Below are 25,183 nucleotides of genomic sequence, written 5' to 3'. Positions count from 1 at the left end.
ACATGCTGTTAAATTTAACGGTGTATTTTCATCTCCATGCATCACTGCTTCATCTGGTCTGGACACCACTAAAAACTGTTTCTTCCCCTCAGGCCATAAGGACGATCAATACAAATGCTCACACCTATTCCTCCTTAATCTTAGTAGTTTTAGCTATTAATATTTATTAGTCTTTCATCTTTATTTTATTCATATTGGTATTTATTGATCTTTGGTATGTGTGTTTGTCACTTGTCTTATTGTGGTTTCATTGCCTCCTATGTATGTGACTGTTTCATTTGCACTGTTATGTAGCACTTTTTGTTTTATTGGTTGTACAATGACAATAACGCATTCATTCATTCACACAGTGATATGATGGAGTCTATGATCTGTGTCTTTAAATACCTGTGTCCCACTGCCCTTTCACTACTTTAACATTATTATTATAGATTTTATTATTAATATTAATATTGTCCATTCAGCAGCTCCTCAGTATTTATTTAACTACAAGCATTGTGGTGCATGAGGAACGACATAAATTAGCTGTAAAGACCATAGATGTCATGGTTTGTGTCCCTAGTCCCATTTTATTTCCTGTTTTATTTTGAAGTTCAGTGTCCTGTCTTCCTGTGTGTTTCCTTCCGTGATTACCTGTCTCACCCATAGATATATATAAGAACTAGAGGACTCACCCGCAGCTGTTTCCCAATGACAAAGCGTAGCCAGTACGGCGGCCATCTTGGGACGGGCAACTAAGAGCATTAAGCCTATGGTGCATGTTCTGCTATAATGACCATAACTTGCTCAGTTTTTGTCCGATTTCAAAACAGTTTGATTTTTATGAACGTTTATGCAGTTATGATGCAGCATATTTAGAATCACGGATAATTTTAATGTATTTTTTTTTGTAAAAGTAACATTATAGTGACATTATGCAAATAGTTAAAGTAATAGCTACATACTGATTTATTTTTCACATAGTTATGAATCGTTTTTTTAGTGCAGATGACTGGATCACCTATCTACTGCACTGTAACTGCAGCCAGAGTCAGAGCAAGTTGCCCGTCCTCATATGGCTGACTGTGAGCTACGCCTGCGTGTAGTCTGATCCACCCCCTTGGTCTCACCTGTGTTGGTTGTCTTTGTGGGGTCGTCTGTGTTGTTGCCTGTTGCCCATTTACTTCGTTCTTCCCATGTTCCAGTGTTTTCTCTGCATTTTCCTGAGTTGTTTTTTTTTCAGTGAGTTTATTAAATTCTTTCTGTTTCACGTCCCTGTTTTTGAGAAGTCTGCATTTCTTTGGGTCCAGTCCTCCACCCAAATGTGAAAGACAGGGACAACTGGAAAACACAATGGTTGAATACACAAGGAGAAACAAAGCACACATTGGGAAATCAACACAGGTGAGACACATCACGGAATGATGCACACAGGAAGATTGGGAATTGAACTTCAAAATAAAACAGGAATGGGACAAGAGATATAGACCATGACAATATACTTTTGGAAGAAAAAAAACATACATGACTAGAAATGTAATCAAACCAATCAATAACGAACGGAATGTAAAAATGTCAAAAAGGGAGGATAATTCACTGTTTGAAGGGTGTAAATAACCATACACCCTGTATTTGATAGATGATCCAGCTGTGATAATGCATCTCCCAGCTGTTGCTCCTCTTTGGCTGAATCCTGTTGACAACATCCTATAAAACCTCTTGCACAGAGATGCTCAGACTGTGAGTGTGTCCTACCTCTCACCTTGTTAGCCAGTGTTTTAAACTCTGCAGGGGGATAATTACAGGTTTTTATGATTTCACACCACTTGGTTGTTTGTTTTAATGGGACTGAGTGAATCAGCCTGAACTCGGCCAGTTGTGTTCAACAGTCTTATAAAAGTTGAGTTAATTAAACTGATTTGCCGAAATGCAGTGTGCAGGTATTTTTACTGGGCAACAAAGTGAGTGCAAAGAAAAGGCTGTTTTTAAAATCACACACTGAGAAACTCATCATGCTCAGTCTTTAATTTATTCATCCTCCCATCTGGTCTCAATGAAGATTTACATGTGTTTTTGCACAATTTTTGACTCCACTTATGCAATTCATGTTTCTTTTTTATTCACATTATTTTGATTCATGTTCCCTCACTCCCCTTCTTTCATCAAACGACTGTAAATAATGTGTTCTGACAAAACTAAGTCTGACAAACCTCAACTAGGGCAAAATTAAATGCCTAAAGTGAACCAAATCAACCAGAGCTCATTTTTAACCATGAGCTCTTCTCCTGTGCACGTTGGATCAGCTTCCACTAGTCTGGGCTGACGATCCAGGAAACTGTTCTGATGTCCTGCTTTGTTTCCCAATAGAGCCTTTTTTCAGATCTCCACGCGGGGTTTAAAGTATTTATAACGCTGCAGCCTGCTTTTCCTCTAGCAAAGCCTCCCTGAGGACGGCATTACAGCTAATGGGAGGGATATGGCCAAACAGATGGAGCTGGCAAACTGCAGAGACTCGTCCGCTGTCTCTGAAAGTTTCAGGTTTTTTTTGTTTTTTTTTGGTTAAACTCAAAGATTTCCCTCACAGGATCGAGTGGTTTCATTGTGAGCCAAGACTTAAGCTGGATGCTGTCTGATGTAAAAAAGAGAGGTTGCAAAAAGCTGTAGAAGTATGATGATGTGCTTAGAATAAAGTGACATGTTAGTGGAAGATAGAGGCTCCTGATCATGTGGAATTATGAAAACTTTTTAATTTCTTTCATTGTTTTCCATCAAGTGTCTTTTTGCTGCAGCTCACTGATACAGAACAAAGAGAGACTTGGTTCGCAGAGGAGGAAATATTGTTTACAAATTAAAAACACAAATCCCACAACAGCACAAGAGGAAGCACAGATATGAGCTTTTAAGACAGCTATTATACAGCTATTTACAGAAACTGCTCTGCAGTATGAAGTCATGATATTTCATCATTAAAAAGACTAATGCATCCCTGCATTTCATAATAAAGCACCTTTTTTGTTTTTTATTACTATTTTTGATATGCTGGGTATTGATGTTGTTGTTTAAAGGGTCAGTTCGGGAAAAAAACAATGGTTTTACCACCTAACTCTGCAGCCATGCAGACAATTTTTGTTATATTTAAAGAGACTTTTAGAGCTTTCAACATAAAATCAAAACAGTGATAGTCTATCCACAGCGTTTTCCCAATTAACCACATCACTGTTTCTGTAAAGAAGCATTAATGAGTTCTAAAGTTTTAAGCAACTCCAATTAAAATTTAAACCATCTCTAATTCAAGTCTGTCAGTTTTATAGATTTGGGCTGTTGCAGGAAGAGTTTTGAAGGTCAGAAGTGTTGACACATGAGGCGGAAGGATCAGACTGTAATTATCCACTGTGACACCTGTGAGAAGGCACAAGAGATTTCTGAGGTGTGCCATGTTGAGATGATACAATGAACCATTATTTTGCTCAGTGGAACATTTTTTGGTCTTTACCCTCCACTATTGTTTTTACCCTTAAAATGAAACTTGGAACAGTCGTCCATCATTACATCAAAAGAAGAGAGGGTGGACGTGAGCCAACGATGCTTCTGACCCATGATCTCTGCAGAGGAGGTTTGATAAACAGCCAAACAAGGAAACAAGACTGGACTCCACCCTCCACCACATACTGAAGGACAAACAAGCACGTTGTCTTATCAAATGACCAACACGCAACATCAGACTCCAGAGGTTTTCACTGGTCCAAAATGTCCAAACACACCCATGGAAAACCAAGAGAAATCAAATATGTATGAACTAATTTTCAGAGGTTTTCAGTGGTTCCACGTGGACCAGAAGACAGTTACTATGGACCTCGACTACGACGATGTGCTATGAATTAAAAAGTAGAATAACATAGGAGCAGATCTTAACTTCCAGAAACTGATAGCAAAAATGGAATAGAATAGAAATAGAAAGTCTTATATTCACACTCTGACATTAAAGGGATAGTTCAACATTTTGGCAAATTGGCCCATTGCCATAATCCCTATAGTCATAGCAGTAGGTTTGTTACCTTTAATTGTCGGTGCAAGCTATTTTTAGAACGGCGAAGCAGAGCCGTAAGCTGCTCTCAGCTACGCTACGGAGGCTAATGGGATTTCTTGGTTTCCCTCATCAAACTCATCAAATACACAATCCAACAACTCCAAAACGCTCTGGTGGACAAGTTGTGATCTGCACATTCACCACGCTATGAGATAATAACGGAACGTTACCAGACAGAGTTGTTTTAAAGGTAAATTCATGCAAAACCGCTGATGCATGTTCCCGTCAGAGGCAGTTTTTCGGCAAGCAGTCTCTGCATTTGCCTCTAAAACAACTCCATCTCGTAACGTTCCTTTATTATCTCATAGCGTGGTGAATGTGCAGGTCACAACTTGTCCACCAGAGCGTTTTGGAGTTGTTGGATTGATGATCCAATTGATGATCCAATTGATGATTGATGAGTTTGATGAGGGAAACCAAGAAATCCCATTAGCCTCCGTAGCGTAGCTCTGAGCAGCTCGCGGCTCTGCTCTGCCGTTCTAAAAATAGCTTGCACCGATTATTAAAGGAAACAAACCTACTCCTAAAACTATAGGGATTATGGCAATGGGCCAATTTGTTGAACTATCCCTTTAAACTCTGACTCTTTGACTTCCAGAGTTAGACCGAGTATCATTTGAACTGAGTCGTGGACTTTACCAGCCTCTTGTTGTTGTTTGTCAGTGTTGTCAAACTTCCTGCAGCAGCTTGAATGCATCATTGTGTAACATCATTATATCAGGTTTGCTGGATCTCTGAGCTTCAGAAAATACAATTTAAAACTCTCTGCACGGCTGCACACCATCAAGATAAGTGGCACTAGCATTTATTTTTATTTTTTTCGAGTGTTGTGTTGTGTTGTGAACCGACCCTTTAAAGTGTTCTTCTGAGAGGCACAAAGGAAGCGTACGACAGCAGTCTGCCCGTGTGTTAAGAGGCATCATAGAACAAATATAGAAATGATTGCACAGACTGATGATTCCTGATAAGTGACAACACTTTTTACACAAAGTCCCTGAACTGAGAAACCCAAGAGGGAAGGAAAAAAACCAGCACAGCACAGAAAGTAGGGGAAAAATGTCTGGCTTTGTACAAAAATGTATTTCTAGTGCAAAGGAAGTGATTCAACATTTTTTCCTAATTGTGTGCTGTGATAACTTTTCTTTTTCCCTTTTCTTTTTTTTTTTTATTGTTCCTTTTGACACTGATATTTTTGGGCAGTCCACATTTAAGAAGGCACAGTATGTTCCTCTCCAGGCTGAGAGCGATATTAAAAAAAAAAAAAAAAAAAAAAAGCACCAACTTGTAAATGTCATCTTGTTAAGTTCTTCTTCCTCGGCACGAAGCAGCAGTATCCACGGCAACAAAACAAAAGAAATATTTGACCCAGAGATTCTGCCGATCCCGAAACCCCGCCTCTCGCTCTTGTCCCTGCTCTTGCATCTCTCTCTCTCTCACTGGAAGCTCGGGGCCACCAGGTATCCGTTGAAGGTGATGTAAACGTCCACGTCGTCGCTGTAGATGGCGTTCTCCCGCTCCCTCTTGTAGAGCCGCACCCACACCTCGTCGTTCAGCGCCAGGTTCAGCATGACGCTCTGGCTCTGCATGATGGAGCGCTCGCTGGGCTGCGCGTACAGGATCACCTGCTCGTTGTCGTTGTGCATCAGGTGCAGGTAGGTCTCCTTGAAGTTCCAGGTGTGGATGTTGACGTTGAAGAAGTAGATCCCCGGCACGTAGCAGTAGAACTTGCCCTTGAACATGTTGAAGTGCTCGTGGAGGTTGACGAACACCGTGTCGAACACCATGGCCTGGTAGTAGTCCACGCTGTGCAGGGACTTGCGCCGTCCCACCGAGAAGGACGAGTGCGGGATCTTGCAGGAGTCTCCGGGGGCCCCCGCCTGACCTTTGCTGCCTTTGGGGCCGTTGGGTCCTCGGTAGCCTGAAGGGCCCTCCAGACCGGGCTTTCCAGGTGTTCCTTTGTCCCCTTTGTCTCCTTTATCACCTGAGGACACAAGAGGAAAGACATGAGGAGCAGAAACATTGTAGCTCTTGTTTCAGTTCAAGTTCAAGTTCAATTTTATTTATATAGCACGTTTAAAAACAACCACTGTTGACCAAAGTGCTGTACAAGTCATATCAGACACATTATATCAAACACATTCAGACTCGGATCCATACGCAAGCACAAATAGACAGTTCCACAGTATACATAGTAAACATAGTTTCCCATATTAACCCACACTGAAGGCCAGCGAGAAAAAGTAGGTCTTGAGCAAAGACTTGAATTGCACAACATCTTCAGCAGATTTTATGTGTCTAGGAAGCTTGTTCCAGAGCCTGGGTGCTGCCACCGCCAAAGCTCTGTCACCTCTAGTTTTGCATCTTGTTCTTGGGACCCCCAGGAGAAGCGTATTTGCTGATCTTGTTTCTCTGGGTGCAACTTGAAAACTTAAAAGGTCACATAAATAGGGTGGGGCTAAGCCATTTAAGATCTTAAAAACAAACAATAAAATCTTAAAATCAATCCTAAATTTGGTGTGTTTTTTTCTTTGGGAAACTAATGGATTCAGCTCACTGAGATAAGAGAGCTCTCTTTTTTGTTTTTTTCAACTGAGATGGAAATATCCCAGATATTAAGAGGTCATCTCTCATCTTTAACATTTAACAAAGTGCAGCTCGCCCAGAGAAAACAACAAATCCGAGACGTGATCTGAGCTCGGAGGCTCCATCCTGTCATGCACACAAATCCATTAAGCTTTTTGTCTCGTTCTCGTGGCAACAAATCCACAAATTACTGCAAAACTTTTACATCAGACATTTGAAATCCTGCTTGTAAATCTGAGGGACTTTTGTTAAATCCCTGCTCATTTCAACTGATCTCTTCTTCTTTTTGTTCGTCTTCTTCTTCTCTGAAACAGAAACATTTAAGGATGGAAACATGTAAACTGTGGTTTGCAGGGTATCTACGACGGTTTACAGTCTGAAATTAATTAAAACTTGAATTAAACCCTGACCTTTATTGACCTCTACTGAAGACCAGTTGGAACTGCAAGAAAATCGATATTATTTATTCCTGCCTGCACATGTTGCCTGCAGGGAGAATATTTTAGTGCCAACACATGAAAAAAAAACAAAGAGGAAAGAAAGTGATGGAAAAAAGTTAAATAAATCAACACCTGGCTGAAAAAAAAGAAAACAGGTGTTTAAATACTGCTTCAATTTACAGGCAATTCAACAACAAATAGTCACCTAATACAAGAGACCAAGAGAAGTTTGGTTTGTCGACTTGGTATCAGACAAAACAGCCGGGTCTACTTGTCAGAATAAAATATATAATCCAAGTACAACAGAGGAGAAATGTCCCCTGTGCTCTGAAAATCATCACCAATTTATTTCTTAATCCACAAAGTTTAAACCAGAGCTTTTCTTAGATCACAAAATGCTGTTCTTGGAGTCACATGTGGTTTTGGCAGCAACACATTTGTAAAACAGATGCTGAGCTCAGGCCTGTGAGCACATGCAGCCATAGACCATCACCGGGGCTGGAGGGGGCAACAAGGTGATGCCACATGGAGGCTGCATGTAGGTATCATCTAGATGTTTCCATGCAGGTGGATACTGTTGCTAATCAAGGCAACATAAGATGCATACAGGCAGCTGTTATTTCCAGTGGTAACAGATGGCCACTCTAAATCAAAGTGAAACAAAGAATGTAAATATAGTGATTGTGCCAAATATTGTCAAACTTCCCTCTGTTGCACACATGGTTAATGATGGTAAAACATATGATTAATATATAAAGTTCAGATGCACAAGTCTTAAAGAGTATTCTGGTTATTGTCTAAGTAACGCTCTACAGCTCTAGGTCCCCGAGTGCGACCATAGAAAAAAATCTGAGAAAAATATGTGCAGACCGGACCTAGCTCTCCTCCTGCTAGCTGCGCTACACTGCAGTTTAGGAGGAAAACTGTGATTTTGAATGGGGGAAAAAAAGCATAAATATGAATATAAATCATTTTTTTCCTCCTAAGTCCATGTTTTTCACGTTTCCACGTTTTGACTTTGTTGATATGGAAACAGTTGACAGTCGACTAGTAAGGTCTACCCAGGAAGCTAGAGTAAACAGATGTACGTGATAAAAACACACAGTTAACACTGCTCTCTCATATTAACAGAGTTATGCACACTCAGGGTTGTGTGGTAAGGAACTGGTGGATGTTGCAAAGCATGTGTAGTGATATTTTGAGCATTATATATAGAGGCCAAAGTCACAGTTAGAAGAACTGCCCCCATTACTTCGCTGTTTAACTGCAGTGTAGCACAGCTAGCAGGAGAGCTAGGCCCGGTCTGCACATATTTTTCTCGGACTTTTTCCTATGGTCGCACTCGAGCTGTAGAGCGTTACTTGGAAAATGACCGGAATTCTCCTTTAAGGTGCAATATGGGACAAATGCAAGCTATAGGTAGCTCCAAGGGTTTGTGCAGCAGCTTAGAGGAGCCAGTGTAGTGACGTGGAGCGTAAAGCAGGAGGAGGTTGTGGTGAATGGATGGAACAATAAAACAAAGGAACAGGAGTGATGTTGAATAAGTTGTATTGTATTAGTTCTGTTATCCATGAAACAGGTTGTCCAATGTTTATAAGAACTTTAACTCAAATCAGGATCTTTAACTCAAAACTTTAACTCAAATCTAACAACGTTGAAATAAAATACTTTTTTAACCTCTTCTCATTAAATGATTGTGACAATGTGAAAATTAACCACAGTAAACCATTATGATATGAATAAAACAGAGGAATGAGTCTGAAAACAAAACGATTCCAACTTTATGGGTAACCGTGTACCTCTGGGGTAGATTCACATCATATCTTATAACTCAGACTGCACACACACACACACATTGTGATGGTGATAGGGAGTAAAGGGGAAAGAACTATATAAAGTTATAGAGGGTGATTAAGTGTCGATCTGCTGCTCAGATTCCACCACCAGTTTTACTGCTGTTGGATATTGATCCAACAAAACTCTGAAACCTCACTGAAGAGATGAAAGTGCTTCCATAAAGGTGGTGGAGAAAACTGTCTGTTGATGAAAAACAAAACTGCATATGATCTGCTGAGTGTGAAGGTCATAAGGTCACCATAAACCTGTGACCTGTGAGCATCCTGGAGTCTCTGTTTTTTTTTGTCTTTGTCACTTTCCTGTTTGCACAAACCACACCTGTCAAACCCATTCACCTGATAAAGCCACCTGTGCTGTGTGTGATGTTGGAAATGTCAGCAGGATGTTTTTATGTACCTGTAGTCCTAGCTCTTGTTTACAGTATATATCGTGGCTCCTCGACAACCCAACACCGTTTCTCCCTTGGATTTTAAATTCATATGCAAACTGTCAACGAGCTCTGAAAATGATTAATGAGCTTATGCATATCCTCCTGTCGCCGCCGCTGACTGAAATGTCTTTGGTTAAGTGGACATTTTTGAGTGTTGCTATTGTTCCCCAGCACACAAAAAAACACTCTTTTGCTCTCAAATCAAGTGACACTGCTTTTGGCCCCCCCGTTTTTAAACTTCATCCTCATATCACCACCGAGCAGCTGTAAATCTTGAAGGGCCTGTGAGCCGACAAAACACTCCCACGACAATAAACAGAGGCAAATAAACTGAGGAGCGGCACGGCTTATTGAAAATTGTCGGATGAAAAGTTGGTGACAGTTTGCGATTTCCACATCCAGTTGAAGGACGACGTGCAGAAACCTTTTCAAATCATCTCGGGAGATTCAAAACTACATGGTTTTTTAAAGCTTTTAAAATCCTGATATGTAAATGCACGTAGGTCTCTGAGGCTCTGCTGATATAAAGAAACCTTTGTAGGATGGTGCTGTGCCGTCTCTAAGACTTTTAGGCAGGTCACGAGTTAAGCACCGCAGGGCTGGGTATAAACCTCACAGGAAGGAGCCTTCATTCACAACCATGACCAAAACTTCCTGAAGACCAGAAGGAGTAAACAACACGGCTCATCATCCTCTCCACACATCCACAGAGATCTGTCTGGCTTTGACCGGTGCCCACAGCCCAGAGAGGAGAGAGTCACAGCAGTTTCCACAAACAGCAGCTTAAGCAGCCACCTCTGCACTCGCTGACCATATATGGGGCTGATCCTTCATCCTGAAATCAAATAACAAGTGCACCGATACTAGTGATCCTACTCTAGAATAAAGCTCTGTCAACTCATACACTATTAAATCAGTGATGTTCAATACATTTGAGCATTTCACCTTTTCACTTCATGTTTCTACACCACCAGTTCCGATACCTGAACTTGTGGCTCAGGTTAAAGAGGAACTATGCAAGTTTTTTTTTTTTTACCTTGATTAAACAGCTTCAGAGTATTTGTAATGGTTAAATGTCTTGCTGCAGGGAGAATGGAGGCTCTCTGCCTTCCACCTACTGTAGCTGCTCTTGGGCCGAAAACCAACATTGCAAGATCAGAGCCTCCGATCCGACAGCTTTACAGCACTATGACACAAACAAGCCCCGTAATCTCTTGTTCATGACAGAAAAGACTACACAAATATACACATTGTAACACATATGATATATAACGTGGTTATCCACTGCTCCATGGATTGCCTCGCACTGGCTTTGATGAAAACAAATGCACATGAATGAAAAAAGAGCAAACAAGCGACTTGCATAGCATGCCCTTTAAAGAGGAACTATGCAAGTCCGGTTGCTTTTCCGCTGTTTTGCTAACCCTCCACCTGGCCATGTGTTTACAACAAAGCCGTCAAAAAATCTATACATGGAGCGGTGGATAACGTTATATAACATATAAGATGTTAAGACGTGTATATTTGTGTAGTCTTAACCATCATAAACAAAGAAATGCGGGTTACGGAGCGTGTTTGTGTTGTGGTGAGACGAGAGCTGGGACATCAAGGTGGCGGCCAGGTACTACACTGATGTTGCCAGGTTGGTTTTCAGCCATGAGACGCCAGGTGGAAGACAGAGAGCCTCTGTTCTCACTCGTAACAAGTCACAAGTCATGTAGTTAACTATGAAAACTACTCCGGAGCTCTAATTAAGGTAAAAATGTAGCATAGCCACAGGAAAAATCCTGCTTAGTTCATCTTTAAAGCCTTTGTAAAACATGAGCTCACACACGAATGCCAATCATTAAAAAAAAAACCTAGGAATGAATAACTAATCGTGCTCTCTTTGCCCTTGCAATTAAAGCCTTATTTACTTCACTCGTTGCTTTTTTACTAGTAAGACCTTCCAGTGTGTCATATTATCATTTTGGTTACATTCAGAGCCAAAAACTCTTACATTTATTATTGTTTTAAATGTTCTTTAATTCATTTGATGTGATACGTGTATTTGCACTATTAATACAAATGTGCTGGCAAAACAACAACACAGTGAAAATTATAAAACACATCACATACTAGTGGCTGGTTTTATAACAGTTAAAGTGTCATTATGCTAGATAGCCTACTTTCTTTAATAGGTCACTGATGATCATTTGAACATGGTTGAACAACTGAACAAAATGAGTTGTTTGGCAATGGCACTTTTAAAAAACACAAAGCACCAAATGACTGAAACTGTTTTCATGAACTCTGTCATTGCAAAGATATCTATTGGATAAGTGTGAACAGACGTGTGACTTGGCTGCAACCAGAGGTGAACACTGAGGGAGGAAAAAGGCGACAATCTGTGTGGCAGAGGTCTCTGGATATATCTGCTCTGATTTAGACAAAGAATAAATAAATAGTCTATGTAAACATATATTTACTCTGCAGAGAGGAGGACTGGAGTCAGTGAAGGAGGCCGTTTACATTATATAACAGCAAACATCTTTGATCACAGTTTATAACCCCCATCAGCTATTATATGCATATTTATATCAACCTACAAAGGTTCACATATCAGCTCAAATTAACACCCACTCAGTTTACATCCATCCATCCAACTGTTAATTTGCACAATACTGACAATACTAATTTCAAAATTAAAAGTACAACTAGCTGGGGCTTAACAAATTAAAAGCACAGCAGCTATTAGAGCTTGAAACCAACATTTAAACCAATATTACAGGCACTGCAGCAGGAGCAGCAGCAGCAGATACAGGAGAACAAAGGCACTGGAAAAGACTGTTAAATCAACAGATGTGGTGAAATGGGGGGGGCAGTGCTGCAGAAATAAAAATTGCTTGTCTGGAAAGTCAATACTCACTTTCCCACAACCCACTCAGAGTGGCGCCTGCAGCCTACACCAGCTGGGAACCACTGACATATATAAGACACGCTGACATTTTACCTTTTAATGTTGAAGGATCGACATGTTCTGCAAGGTCCAGAACTAAATCGTGATCAGAATTTAAATTTTTTACAACTTTTAAGCTCAAGAAATCTCTCAAGCGTGTCTACTGATTAACATATCTTGTGACTTTTTTTCGTCTTACAGGATGCAAAGGCAACATCGCTATAGCTACATTTGAGATGATGCATATGCATGTTACGTTTTAACCGCACGTAAGCCACCCTGAGCGTCCTGAATATTTCAACACAGTGTAAAAAAGCATAATTTAATCCTGTGAAGATGCAGATGCAGAAAATGTGTGGGCGCAGAATTTGCCTTTGTCCATGACTGCGGGTTCTTTGGAGAAATTTGGCTGGATGCCCCCCCCCCCTAATTCAGATCGCTTGACGAATTGATTGCGGGTTACACTGTTTAAATTTGATAACAGCGGCTTTGTGTGTGTGTGGGGAAGCCAGACGCACACACTTGACATGCAAACTGAAAGTAGGCGTTATTGTTTTCCAGTTAGTCACTGAAACGCAGAAGAAAATGGAGTGTGTGCAGCTATATTTGTCCATAGCTAAGTGTGTCCTTGTGCATGGTTGCGTGTCTCAATGTGTGTGTGTTTTCATCCACATAAGCAGGTTCAGTGCCAGGTGAAAGCGCCTGCTGGGAACTCCCTCGCTCCACAGCTGCAACTCAGTGACACTGTTTCACTGCCTCATTTCACAGAGGAGAAACACTTGACACACAATTTCACGAGCTGACAGGAAATGACAACAAAAAAAAGAAGAAGGACAAAGTGAAAGTCCTTGTCTAGTGATGCATCATGTAAAAACTCAAAAGCCAATAAAAGCATGTTGTTTTTTGTTTGACACGATCCCTCACTGGCTTCCCACCCGTGAACAATCAGACCTGGATGTCAAATAACAGCAGGAACTTTTTTTTATTTTTATTTTTGTAAGTACGGCATCGTCCAGGGAATTTGTGGCCCCAGTGGAAAATGCTGCACAATTTTTCGGGCACCAACCTGGTCCAAGAAATTAAAATTGGACCCAAAGTTCTTACAATGGAAAAGTTCATGAGTTCTTCTGTGGCGCCTTAATTGCCCTGAAACTATGTGTGTGTGTGTGTGTGTGTGTGTGTGTGTGTGTGTGTGTGTGTTTGTGCCTGAGAGACAAGTAAAGAGAGAGAGGGAGGAGAGAAGATTTCGTGGTTCAGCTGTTTTTTTTTTTTTTGAGGGGGGGTTGATTGGGGGTCAGAACAAACTTGGCGTGTCCAGTTATCAAAGGACCAGCAGATAAAACGACAAAGTGATGACACATCGTTTGGACCGCGCCGGTGGAGTTGGCCCGCTACGCCTCTGATATTAGATACACATGTTCGCAACAAATCCCTCTCCAGCTGCGACTGACTGTGCAGCTCTTGGACAGTTGCAAATTCTTGTATTTTTTTAATCTCTCATCATATTTTTCTGTTTCTCTCCATTTCCCTCAGGTTCTAATACTAACATGCAAACACAAATTAAGGAGCAATTAATCACAGAGACACACACACACACACACACATCTTTGCAGTTGGCCTTCATCGTCGCTGCCTCCTCAATAAGCTTATACAGATTAGGCTCTGGCAGGACTCACTGCAACCATATGGATTGAGTCATGCACAAGGAAGCTCAGGGTTTGCTGTTGTTAGTCTGTGGTTATGTAACGACACACAAACTCATTTGAGACTACACATCTGGTATGTGAAACATCACCTGAGCTATTTAAGGTGATAAAGCTGCATTTTCAACAGAGAGCTGTGAGATAGGTGCCAACCTGAGGAACTTTCACATTCCTGCTTATTGTAAAAAAAAAAAAATGTAATTAGTAATCAATTTATCACGAAGTAAATAGCAGCAGTAATTGCCACACTGACAAGTTGGGGCTCCAGAGGCTCTGAGAGTTGTGAGTTGATTTCTTTGCCAAGCTAGCAACCCAGTTCCTGCTCTATTTTGGATTGTGGTTTATTTTCTTCAACCCAAATCAACCCATTAAGATCCAGTCTCTTCAATTCACAATATTTGGACCCATTAAAGCCTCATCCACACGGAAACTGAGCCTTTCCTAAACAATACTTTTCTTTTTCATAAACACAGCATCATTTGACACACATGAAACCACTGAAAACCCAGGTAGAGTGGGTCGTCCAATAACCAGAGGGTTGGCGGTTTGAATCCTGTGTCCTTGGGCAAGTCACCTTACCCAAGTTGCCTCGTGTGAATGCGCATGAATGTTTGCCCCAGAGCTGCTGTGGCTACAGACGTAGCTTACCACCACCAGGTGTGAATGTGGTATGAATGAATAAAGGTTTCTGTAAAGTGCTTTGGGTGAGGTGAGAGAGGTGGGATCATTGTTTCACAAAAGCTGGGTATTTTATACAGGAAAATTCAAGGGTGTTTTTTTGAGATTTGTTCACTTTGGGACATGTTTTCTAAAAAAGAAAAAAAGTGTTTAAAGCACCAGCTCCATGTAAATGAAACCCCAATACAATAAAACACTTTCAAGGATACTCCTACGCTTGTCTCTGTGTGGACGGGCCCTTATAAGACTTCTACAAACAAGTTAAAGGAGGTGAAGAGACATGCTTGTTTTCTGGCCTGCGTCCATGCAGAAAGTTGTTGTGCTGAAAGGGTTAACCCAAATCCCCACCCTTAACCCTGATATGCTCATTTAACAGTGGAGATAGATATCTCCACGTGTTTTTTTTTGTAAAATAAAGTCCTGTGTTGATTTACACTTCCCATGACAGATGCTGTCAAACCCCATTAAAGTCACTGATTCTTGGAAATCTGCTTCTTTTGAGTAGTTCCAGACTTTTTCTAGCGGTGGATGTCTAATTTCCATCTTGTCTCACAGTCTCTCTCTTTTTTCTTTTTTTTGTCTCAGTTCCACTTCACCATCACTGCACGGTCACACTTGAGAAACTCTGTTCCATTATAACTTACATGATTATGCCTCTGATTAAGTAGTAACCTTGACCAGAAACTGGGACATCTGGAGAAAAGGCAGTGATCTGATTCAGGAAGTGCAGCTTGAAGCAGGAAGACAGCATCAGAGATATTTAAAGACGAATGAAGAAGACACAAGACAGACAACACCTGGTGAAGAAGGTAGACCAGTCATGTTGGTCCATTACTTCACTCTCATACCTTTGAGGATGGTCATGTTGATGACGGTGCGGACCTCTGGCATCTGGTACTGGCCCGTGGCGTGTGGCGGCTCCTGGTGGTCGCAGCATCGTCTGCAGAGTCTGGAGGGAGGTCTGGAGGGGGAGGGGACACAGCAAACCAGGGGGAGGAGCAAAAGCAGCCTCATGCACACCGTCAACATGGTGGTCACGACCTGAGAGCAGAAGGAAAGAGAGGGGAAAAGTCGATTACGCCACAGCATCGTGACAAGGGTTGTCCTAATTCGAAGGCTCCTCCAAATGCGGCGAGACAAACCGGGCCTTCTCTTGCCTGTTCTTGAAGGACACACTGCACCTTTCCTTCGTGGCCTCCTGTATCCCACGATTCTTTGCGTGCCGTTAAAGGTAGTGTTGGAGATTCTGGAAAACTGGTTCTAGCAGGCCACATTTTGAAAATACACAAGTCAAAAGTCCCAGCCCCTTTCCTCAGACTTCTCTCTGAAGCCGCACCTTTACCCTTCCGCAGACGTAGGTGAAGACACCCAACGCATACCAGAGCTACACTGCCATCCACCAGACTGGCTTTTCCACGGACGTAGGTGAAGACTCCGGTCACGCAAGCGGGAGGAGGGAGAGGGGGAGAGAGACGGCCGCTTGATTGGCCGTAGGCTGAACTAGACAAGAAGGCATCTGATGGGTTTTTCCTTTCTGGAGCGAAAAGCATGGATTGGTCAGAGTTTTGTCAGTCCTGCAGCTGCCACAGAGGTCGGATTATTTTCGTTCCTTTTTCTGAATACATAATGTATTGACTACTCTCAGGATAGAAGGACCATTTCACCCAGTGTTTCTGAACAGGATTACTAACTATAACTTTGGAACTATTTGCCACCTAGCATGCTAGCTATCTATAGCTCTGCATTGTAGCCATGCCTCTGCTTGCAGGCGTGGTCAACTGTTAATCACCCGATGCGATGGAGCTGAGTGGCCGTTGGAAGTGTATAAAAGCCGCCACTTTCAAATGTTCAACATTATGGTGTTGACTGCGTTCAGACGCAATCAGGAAATGCTCAGAAAGGCCAGACCGTCCAATTTACCAATGGTTGACGCGGACCATTGGAGATGCCTCCGAAGCTGTTGCCTCCAGAGACCGTGTATAGGCTCCAAAGGATCCCGCCTCTAAACTGAGACACAGCATTTGTCTTTCAGCACTTATAGATTTGCATGACTCTCAACACAAATCATTCCATGATACCCAGCATAATTTCTCCAATCAGACTTTTGTTTCGTAACTTCTCCAGAGAACGTCCAACAAACAGAAATGAAAGTAAACACTAAAAAAAAAAGCAAAGAAACACTAAACCAAAACCAACAATTATGGACAGATTTTGTAAGCTGGTTTATTTTTACACATTCCTGTGGACAAGAGTCAAGATATGCCGATTATAAACAACGTTGATTTTTGAGGGTTCAAAAAAACTCAAGTTATCTTTGGGCCGTTGATGGACGGTTTCAGAAAATGTTTCCAGATTCACCATTTTTCACGGATGTTTCAGTCAGTCAGGGAAGTTTTTTCTCAGAGATGCAAGTTTTTTTTGTTTTTTTTCCAACAGCAGCAGCTTGTCTCAATATACCAGAATGCAATGCAGCCAAGCCCTGATGTGGTTTGAGTAAGGGCCACGACCAAAATCCAAAATCATGGGAGATCTTCCAGTGTTCAGGGACTAGTTAACCCGCTGTCATCATCTTTAATAGGCAGAAGTACCTCATATTTATTCTCTGGCGGTGGTTGAAAGGTTTGTGGGATATGTAGGAAATCACTAATTACAGGAGTGGGGATGAAAAAGAAAGCTAATAAACCAAAGAAAAGTAGATTACAACACATCGGCACTCGGTAACTCCTGGCACACACACTGAACCACAGGCTGATGGTGAACTAGAGATAAGTTTCCTTCTACTTTGAAGAAATTTGAGGTATGAAGGTCAAAACCAGAGGAGACGAGTTTTCATATGGGATCCAGAGCTTTTGGATTTGAAAAGAGGAAGACGATACAGTCGAGGGAGTCACGTGGATTTCTATACGTTCAAACACACACATGTACACACACCTGGACTGAATTGGGTTTGAAAACATCAGCTGGGATTCGATTCCTCCCACAGACATAAACATCCACACACATTTCCAAGGACAAAATGTGCTGCTGTGCTGAACCTGTCGCCCCTTTGAAAAGGCTTTTTGGCCTCATCTCCATTTCTTGTCTCTGAATTTCATCTCCACTTTTTACAATCGCAAATATAAACTTGTCTGAAAGTGTTAAAGTTGGCACAGGATTTTCTCATTTGGCTCATTCACATCTCTCTCTCTCTTTTCTCCTTCCTGTCATCCCTCCTCCTCCTCCACCACCTCTCAAGCCTCTGACTCCCACTCATGTGAAAATCAATCTAGGGAAAGAAAACAACAGAGCTACACTAACAAAAAAAAAAAAGATAAATAAACAGGGGAGAGAAAGATGAGAGAGATAACAGAGAGATTCCCGGGAGGTTTTTTATTTTTTCCCCCACAGTGATGGATGAAAGTTAACAGGATCTCAGATGACAAATGGAGCGTGACTTTGAGAAAATGAAATGTCGAGATCTCTGCCTCAATATTTCAACCCGACTACTGATCATAAAATATTATTATCATAACAGTTGTGATCTGAGGCTGCATCACTGTCGCAGGCAGGCAGATGTCAGAGGATACATTTCCACTCGACTTCCGCAACATGGTAGAAAAACTGGTGCGGATTTATCATTTCTGTCATTTACTTGATCTGCATACCCCGGATGATTTGCAATGAGAATGGCTTCAATTTCCCTCCAAAATAAATACAAAAATACAAAGTAAAGTTGAAAGACTGGAACTATGAGGAGCTTGAAGCAGTTTTGAAGAGCTCTTAGAACCAAAAAATTTGATTTTGAAGCCTTCAAACAACCTTGCATGCTGGAAGGGGCCCCCCTGAGATGGCTGACATTGGTCCATATCAATGACAACATGATGTTGCCATTGGCTGTGTACACAGAACACTGTGCAAAACAAATTGAATGGATGTTTGGATTGATTAACAGTTGTTGCCACATGTTTGTGGCTACGGTTGGTGAGGGGGGCCCCCAAGGTGCCTCTTGCTTGGGGCCTCCAGAGTGTCTAGAAACACCCCTGCCCAAATGCCACTGTACTTGTAGTGTCAACAAGTCACAGGTTGTTGTTGTTGTTGTTGTTGTTGTTTTTTTTAACTTTTCTGTCCTGTTTTGGTTCTGCTTTATTATGTCTTCAGGTTTGTTCTGTCCTATGTTTTCTGTTTGTCTGTTTTTGGTCAGTGTATTGTCAGTTTATAAATTGTGTATGTTGTTGCCTGTTTCCATTAAATAAATAGATAAATAAAAAAATAGGTCACTTTTGGACCTCAGACCTGTAGTTGTGACAATAATAAACAAGACGTTCTACCATAATAACAGTTTAGTTGCAAAAAAAAAAAAAAAAAAAGAACGACGGAAGAGACAGTTTGGGTTTTAAAAAAAGAGAAAAAAGCAGGCTACATCCTCCTTAACATTAAACAGTCTGTGTTTCCGTGGTTACAAGACAAAACACAGCGGCTAACTTGGATGAGAGAAACGTAAACATAAGCGGCTACTTTCACATGGGAATCAAACTCGGCTCTCCTGTGTGTCGTTGACCCGTCTATCCACCACAACATCAGCCTCCCGATGCAGACTTCGTCACTCTTTATATATTACATCATCGCTCTTTTCCCCTTTGGGCCTGTTATAATTACAACAGCCACCAGATGTCGCCTAATAAAAACACAACCAGGCTGTGGGTCATAAAAACCTGCTGCACAAACTGCTGATTTTGTAGTTTTAGAAAATCCAATGTCACCTGAAAGCAACACACAGAATAGCTATACAATCCTGATAGCTGGACGACATCCTCCACTACCTGTTGTGATTGGTCTATTTGGGATGTAGAATTGAATGGACAGAAAAACCTGCACTTATGTACAAAAGTAGCCATTTTGACTCATCAATAACCAATCAACACCGTCAACCACACTCCACCAATCATTTCATTAAAAATAGGGGTGGTATTGTCAGTTTGTCAGTCCAGCAGAGGAAACCTGTCAACTGTGACATTCATACTCTCCTGTGGATGAACCACAGCAGCGCTGTCATGTTGTGTCATGGCCACATATCTGCAATCTGTATGAGACTAAGTGTGTTTTTACTGCAAATTAGCAAATACACAAAGTTAAAGGGATAGTTCAACATTTTGGCAAAAAAAATGTTTCATTCACTACGCTATGAGATAATAATGCAATGTTACGAGACAGAGTTGTTTTTGAGGCAAATGCAGAGACTGCTTGAAGAAAAACTGCCCCCGACAGAAACGTGCATCAGCGGTTTTGCATGAATTTACCTCTAAAACAACTCTGTCTCGTAACGTTCTGTTATTACCTCAAATTGTGGTGAATGTGCAGGTCACAACTTGTCCACGAGAGAATTTTGGAGTTGTTGGATTGTGTATTTGATGAGTTTGATGAGGGAAACCAAGAGATCCCTTGAGCCTCCATAGCGTAGCTCTGAGCAGCTCACAGCTCTGCTGCGCCGTTCTAAAAATAGCTTGTACCGACAATTAAAGGTAACAAACCTACTGCTATGACTATAGGGATTATGGCAATGGGCCAATTTGCCAAAATGTTGAACTATCCCTTTAACAGGTTATCTGTGTTGAGTTGAGTTGAGAGTTGAGATTACTTTATTTATCCCATAGGGCAATTCTGTTTCTACAACTGACCGCCACACCACAATCACATACACAAGCATACATACAATTGAGGAGGAAAGTGCAAGGACAGTGCAAATTTGAGATCAAGTAAGATAAAGTACAAAAATAGGGATTAGCCTTTAGCTCCTTTAGCACAGCCTCACCTGGCTGCCTGCATGGCTCTTCCACACTCTCAGTCTCATTCACAAAATGATATTTTCAGAAATTCAATTTCAGTGAAGTTCATGTTTCTCTCATCCATCTGTCACCAAAGTTAACAAACTTCAAACGAGGCCTACATTAACATTAACCAGCTGTGCTCATTGAAAATTAAAACAACAAATTCTTCAGCATGATAACCTTCGCTGATATGCCAAGAAATATTTGGCTCAGAGCTTCTGCAGCCTGACAATTTCTAATGCACAACGTGCTGACACAGTGATTTATTTGACATCTGTCCAGTCTACATGTTAAGACACAGCGTTTGTCGGGCTTGTGGGTGTGCAACATGTGATAGTCTGCATTAATTAACCTGCTGGTTTTGTGTTATTTCTCACTCCATCCTATCCTGCATCAGAAATAGCCTACTCTTCTTTACAACACTTACCCGCTGCTTGCATGTGCATATTGTGCAGAAATATATGTCATAATAAATAAAAAGTAGCCTATGGACTTCACATTTTGATACCACTGTGACACAATGTGCATGACAATAGAAAAACTTTTTACAGATTTGACCCATTTCATCAGCTAATCTCACAGTTCCTCATTAAATTCATCTGTTACATCATGAACTCATTTCACCTCATCATCACGCCTCCACCATGGGGACCCCCCACCCAACCCAACTCAACCCAACTCAACCCAACCCCTCCAGAGGTGCTTTCAGGATTTGCACCATAACAATGTTGACAACATGATGAATAATCAGCTAATGAGCTGGACAAAGGCTGCCGGGGCAACTCCTCCAGCCGCAACACTCATGCAACAGTCATAATGAAATCATTTAAGGAGCCACGTCTACAACAGCTGGAGCATCAGTTTGGCTGCTGCTGCAGGAAACTATAAACTCACACACACACAGAAAAAAAAACCCACATGCAACACACAACACTGAGGAGACACGTGTCAGTGAGCCGGCGCGTGGGAGCGCGTGCACAGGCGATATTAGGAGGGTAACTTTCTAGAAACATTTGCTGCTGCTGCTGCGTTGGCAACTTGTGAATAACTTCTTCAATCGTGCACGTCTCTACAAGCACGCAAACGCGCCGCCGGGTGTTTCCTCTCCTTCTCCTTCTCCTCTCCTTCTTCTTTTTCTCCTCTTTTTTAAAAAAAACTTGCAGGATTGTTACGCAGAGGAGCGCGCGCTGTCAGAGACAAAGTCGTTGTCACATCACATCGTGTCAGTGTCTGGTCGCTTTTCTTACCTGGTGGAGTTTCACCACAGCGGAGGAGGAAGAGCAGACTGCTGGTGTCAGGCTGAGAGGAGGAACAACTGAGGAGCAACCTCTCTCTCTCTCTCTCTCTCTCCCTCTCTCCTTCCCTCCCTCCCTCTCTCTCTGTCTTTACACACACAACTACATCAAAAGTTTCTCCCCCTCAGTGCCCCCCCTCCCTCTCCTCTCCTCACTTCCCTTCTTGCCTTTTTCCTCCTGTGATCATCTCATGTACTTCACCCTCTCCCCCTCCAAAGAAAACTCCACATCCATCATTACTTAAGAGAGCGACGACTGCTGCACCTTCATCCCAGAAGTTTTATGACACAGAGCTATGTGCAATGTGACAGAGTCGGCTGTCAACACCCAAACACCAAATTAAGGTCGACTGACTCTCGATCTCCCCTCTCTCTCTCTCTGCTGTGTCCACATTTTTTCTCTTTTACCTCTCAGTGTCCATGACTCAGATTCTGGAAGAGGAACAAGCTACCCTTTTTTTTTTTTTTTTCCTTTTTTCATTCGTCCCATGCTTTCCAAAAACTCTGCAGGGCCAGAAATAACCACATTATATCATTCATTTTCTCATAAACTCCCACTGTAGTTCTTAAATCACACGGTGGAAGTTGCTTTTATATCGCTGTCAATCACATAAACCTGTCATATTTGCTGCCCTCTGTGTCTCTCTGTCGTGGTGTAAAAACGAATAAGAGAAATCTGCTTGTTAAAGTTAATGTTTCGTTCACATATCTGATCTGTAAATTTGAGGAAGAAGAGGTTGTTCTACAGCAGCTGTAGCTCCAACATCTGGGTGTCATGAGCGCCCAGAGGAGCAGCCTGATCGGAGAACATTATCATCATTACTGTAAGTAAGTGGTGTGTGAGTTGTAAAAACCAGCAGCCCAGAGCGGTGTCTGACTTGTATGCATGTTTTAATTAGTATATGAATTGGAAAGCAAACCATTTTTTGACAGAACGACAGCTAGGATGGGTTCACTGGTTGGAGGATGTGCAAATTCCAGGACGGCATGAGAAGAGCGGGGAAAAAACAACAACACTGGGGTACAGTAACAAGCTGCATGTTTGGATAACTTTAAGATTAGAGTGAGAAGGGCAGAGAGAGGTCTTAGTCAAACAGGAAGTTCTAACCGCTTCCCTGCTAATACTCCTACTCTCTGCGGACACACGATGCAGCGTAGCATCAAATAATTATCTTTCCGTTCTCTTTAACTCGGTCTCAGGACAAAAAAACTCAAACTCAGGAGCAGCAGCGCTGGGCTGTGAGGCCGTTCTGGCAAAATAGTAGGATTTTTAAAAAAAAAGTTTTATCTTTAAACCTCATACACAAAGCATTACACAAGGAACAGCTGTAAAGTCTTATCGCATTATCAGAAATTGATGCATGAAGACCAACAAAGTTTCAGAGATCTCACAGAGATGTGTTGAATTATTGCACAGCATTTGAATGTGAAGGACGCCAGAAGGGCGTTTGCAAAAAAGTACAAGACGATGGAGGATGAAATAGTTTTGTGGAGACTGAATCAAGACCTAAGACTGTGAGGGGGACGAGACCAAGTCCAAGACCGAGACCAAACCGATGCGAGACCGCTGTGAAGACCACTACTGTATTCAGTACCACTACCAATAATAATCATGTGGCTTGATATTTTATTCCTCAGCTAAAAGGAAATATTTATATATATATATATATATATATTTTATATAAAATCTATAACATATTTAAATGAAATAAAGTCTGGATTGAGCAGAAGAACACAGCACAGAACCTGCTGAAGTCTCCTCCCATTGTTGACACTGGTGACACCAAGTTTTTCTGGTGGTTAGACAAACAAATAGAAAAAAAGTTCTCACTGCTGTGGTCTTGACTGGTCTTGAGAAAAAATCCAGAGTCCAGCTCGACTGAGAACGAGTCAAGACCAAGACCTTGAAAATGTGGTCTCAAGAGAGACCAAGACCGGTCTCAAGTACTGTAGTGTGTAACATGATGTGTGCGTACTTTGGTTTAGTTGTGACTATGGAGAGACCTTTTTTTGATTGCTGCAGTTTTTATTTTGTTGTAACTTGAAGAAAGGTTTCAATAAACCCTCATAAGAAAGAAGAACTGTGGAGTTTTGTGGCTTAAGACACAGGTCAACTACATAGTGTGCGTTTAAAAAGTAAAAAGAGACAGAGCCACACTAACAAATGTTTTGTTTTGCTTTATCATTCAGCGGGCAGCAACAGCGGGCAACGATGCACACCGTTGTGCCAAGAGGTCAATGACCGCTTAGTAATTGGCTTTGCACGTCCTTTATGGGTGAGTAAGTGCACCCGGACCCTCTGTTACAATTACATCATTGACCTAAAACAAAAACCTCAAAGATCGTAACATCCTCTTCTTACAATCTGAGGTGTGATGAAAGGCACTCGTGCTGCAGGAGTCATCAAATTACAGTTTAATTACAGTATATTACAGTGTTAGATCAGCTGGGAGGGGGTTTCCATGTGATAAGCAGCAGACCCTCTATGATCTTATGTCTGGAACAAAGTCACACACTGCTTTTAAGTGGCTTCGGCCTGGGGCCTGCTCTCATTGGTCGACAACTGCGATGGGTTAAAACTGCATCATGAGCAGTTTGTTAGCAGCTGCACTTGAGAGTTCCTGCAGGACGGGGTCATCCAGCCTGGAAACAGCTTCTCCCTCTGTCCCCCGTCTGTCTGCCTCATGCACTAATGGATGACATCACTGGTTGTTTGTGGCAGGAGCTAACCGCATTTCTGTCGTCTGTCTTTTCAAACCCAGAAACAGAAGCAACAGGACTTTTTTTATTCACTCTCTGTTTATTCTTAGTTAAACAGAACTTTACTTTGTATTACTGCATATTTACACCTCGTCTTCCAAATTTCCCTCCCTTCACCCTACTTCCACATCCTTCGCTCCTTGCTCTTCAGTCTAGCAATCCATCACCTGGTCTTTTCCTCCTTTCTTTTTTTATATAGCCTGCCTGTGTCTCGCTTGTTCTGTTTCCTGTCGGCCTGCTCAGCTCACCGAGCAGTCGGCCAACCAGCCAGCCAACCAACCAACCAACCAGCCAGCCAGACGCCACAGAGGTGAAAAGACAAAATAGAGCAAACTCATGAAGAATAACAATGAAACCTCTGTGTGTGGTAGCAGCTTGTGTTTCTGTAAAAGAGGACGAAATGTCCTCACAGAGCTGGAAAGATCAGAAACAGAAAGAAAGAAAGAAAAAAACACCCGAAGAGAGGATATTTGTCTTTGTCTGCTTCTCGCTGCTTTTATGGATTAGTGTGGAAGAAGCTGCCCTGAGGCCCATAACCATCACCAGCCTTAGATTCCTGCAAACTGCCCTCTATACTGATGCAATTGCCCTCATATTATATATGCTATTATCAACCCTGTAGATATAAAG

General features: G+C 41.8%; 1 protein-coding gene across 1 annotated transcript; it reads right to left on the bottom strand.

Annotated features, from left to right (window-relative positions):
• Window positions 1-5,410: 5,410 nt before the first annotated feature.
• Window positions 5,411-21,869, bottom strand: c1qtnf6b (C1q and TNF related 6b). Its single transcript, XM_085785479.1, has 3 exons — window positions 21,747-21,869; window positions 15,544-15,736; window positions 5,411-6,047 (listed from the first exon to the last, which is right to left on the bottom strand). Exons 2-3 carry the CDS (start codon window positions 15,722-15,724, stop codon window positions 5,500-5,502), a joined length of 729 nt encoding a protein of 242 aa, XP_085641605.1. The 5' UTR covers window positions 15,725-15,736; window positions 21,747-21,869; the 3' UTR covers window positions 5,411-5,499.
• Window positions 21,870-25,183: the final 3,314 nt, after the last annotated feature.

The sequence above is a fragment of the Trachurus japonicus genome, chromosome 1 (genome assembly GCF_045865225.1).
Source record: "Trachurus japonicus isolate A0001 chromosome 1, Traja_1.0".
Classification (NCBI taxonomy): domain Eukaryota; kingdom Metazoa; phylum Chordata; class Actinopteri; order Carangiformes; family Carangidae; genus Trachurus; species Trachurus japonicus.
The sequence above is the reverse complement of the archived record's forward strand: the minus strand, read 5'-3'. Positions and strand labels throughout refer to the sequence as shown.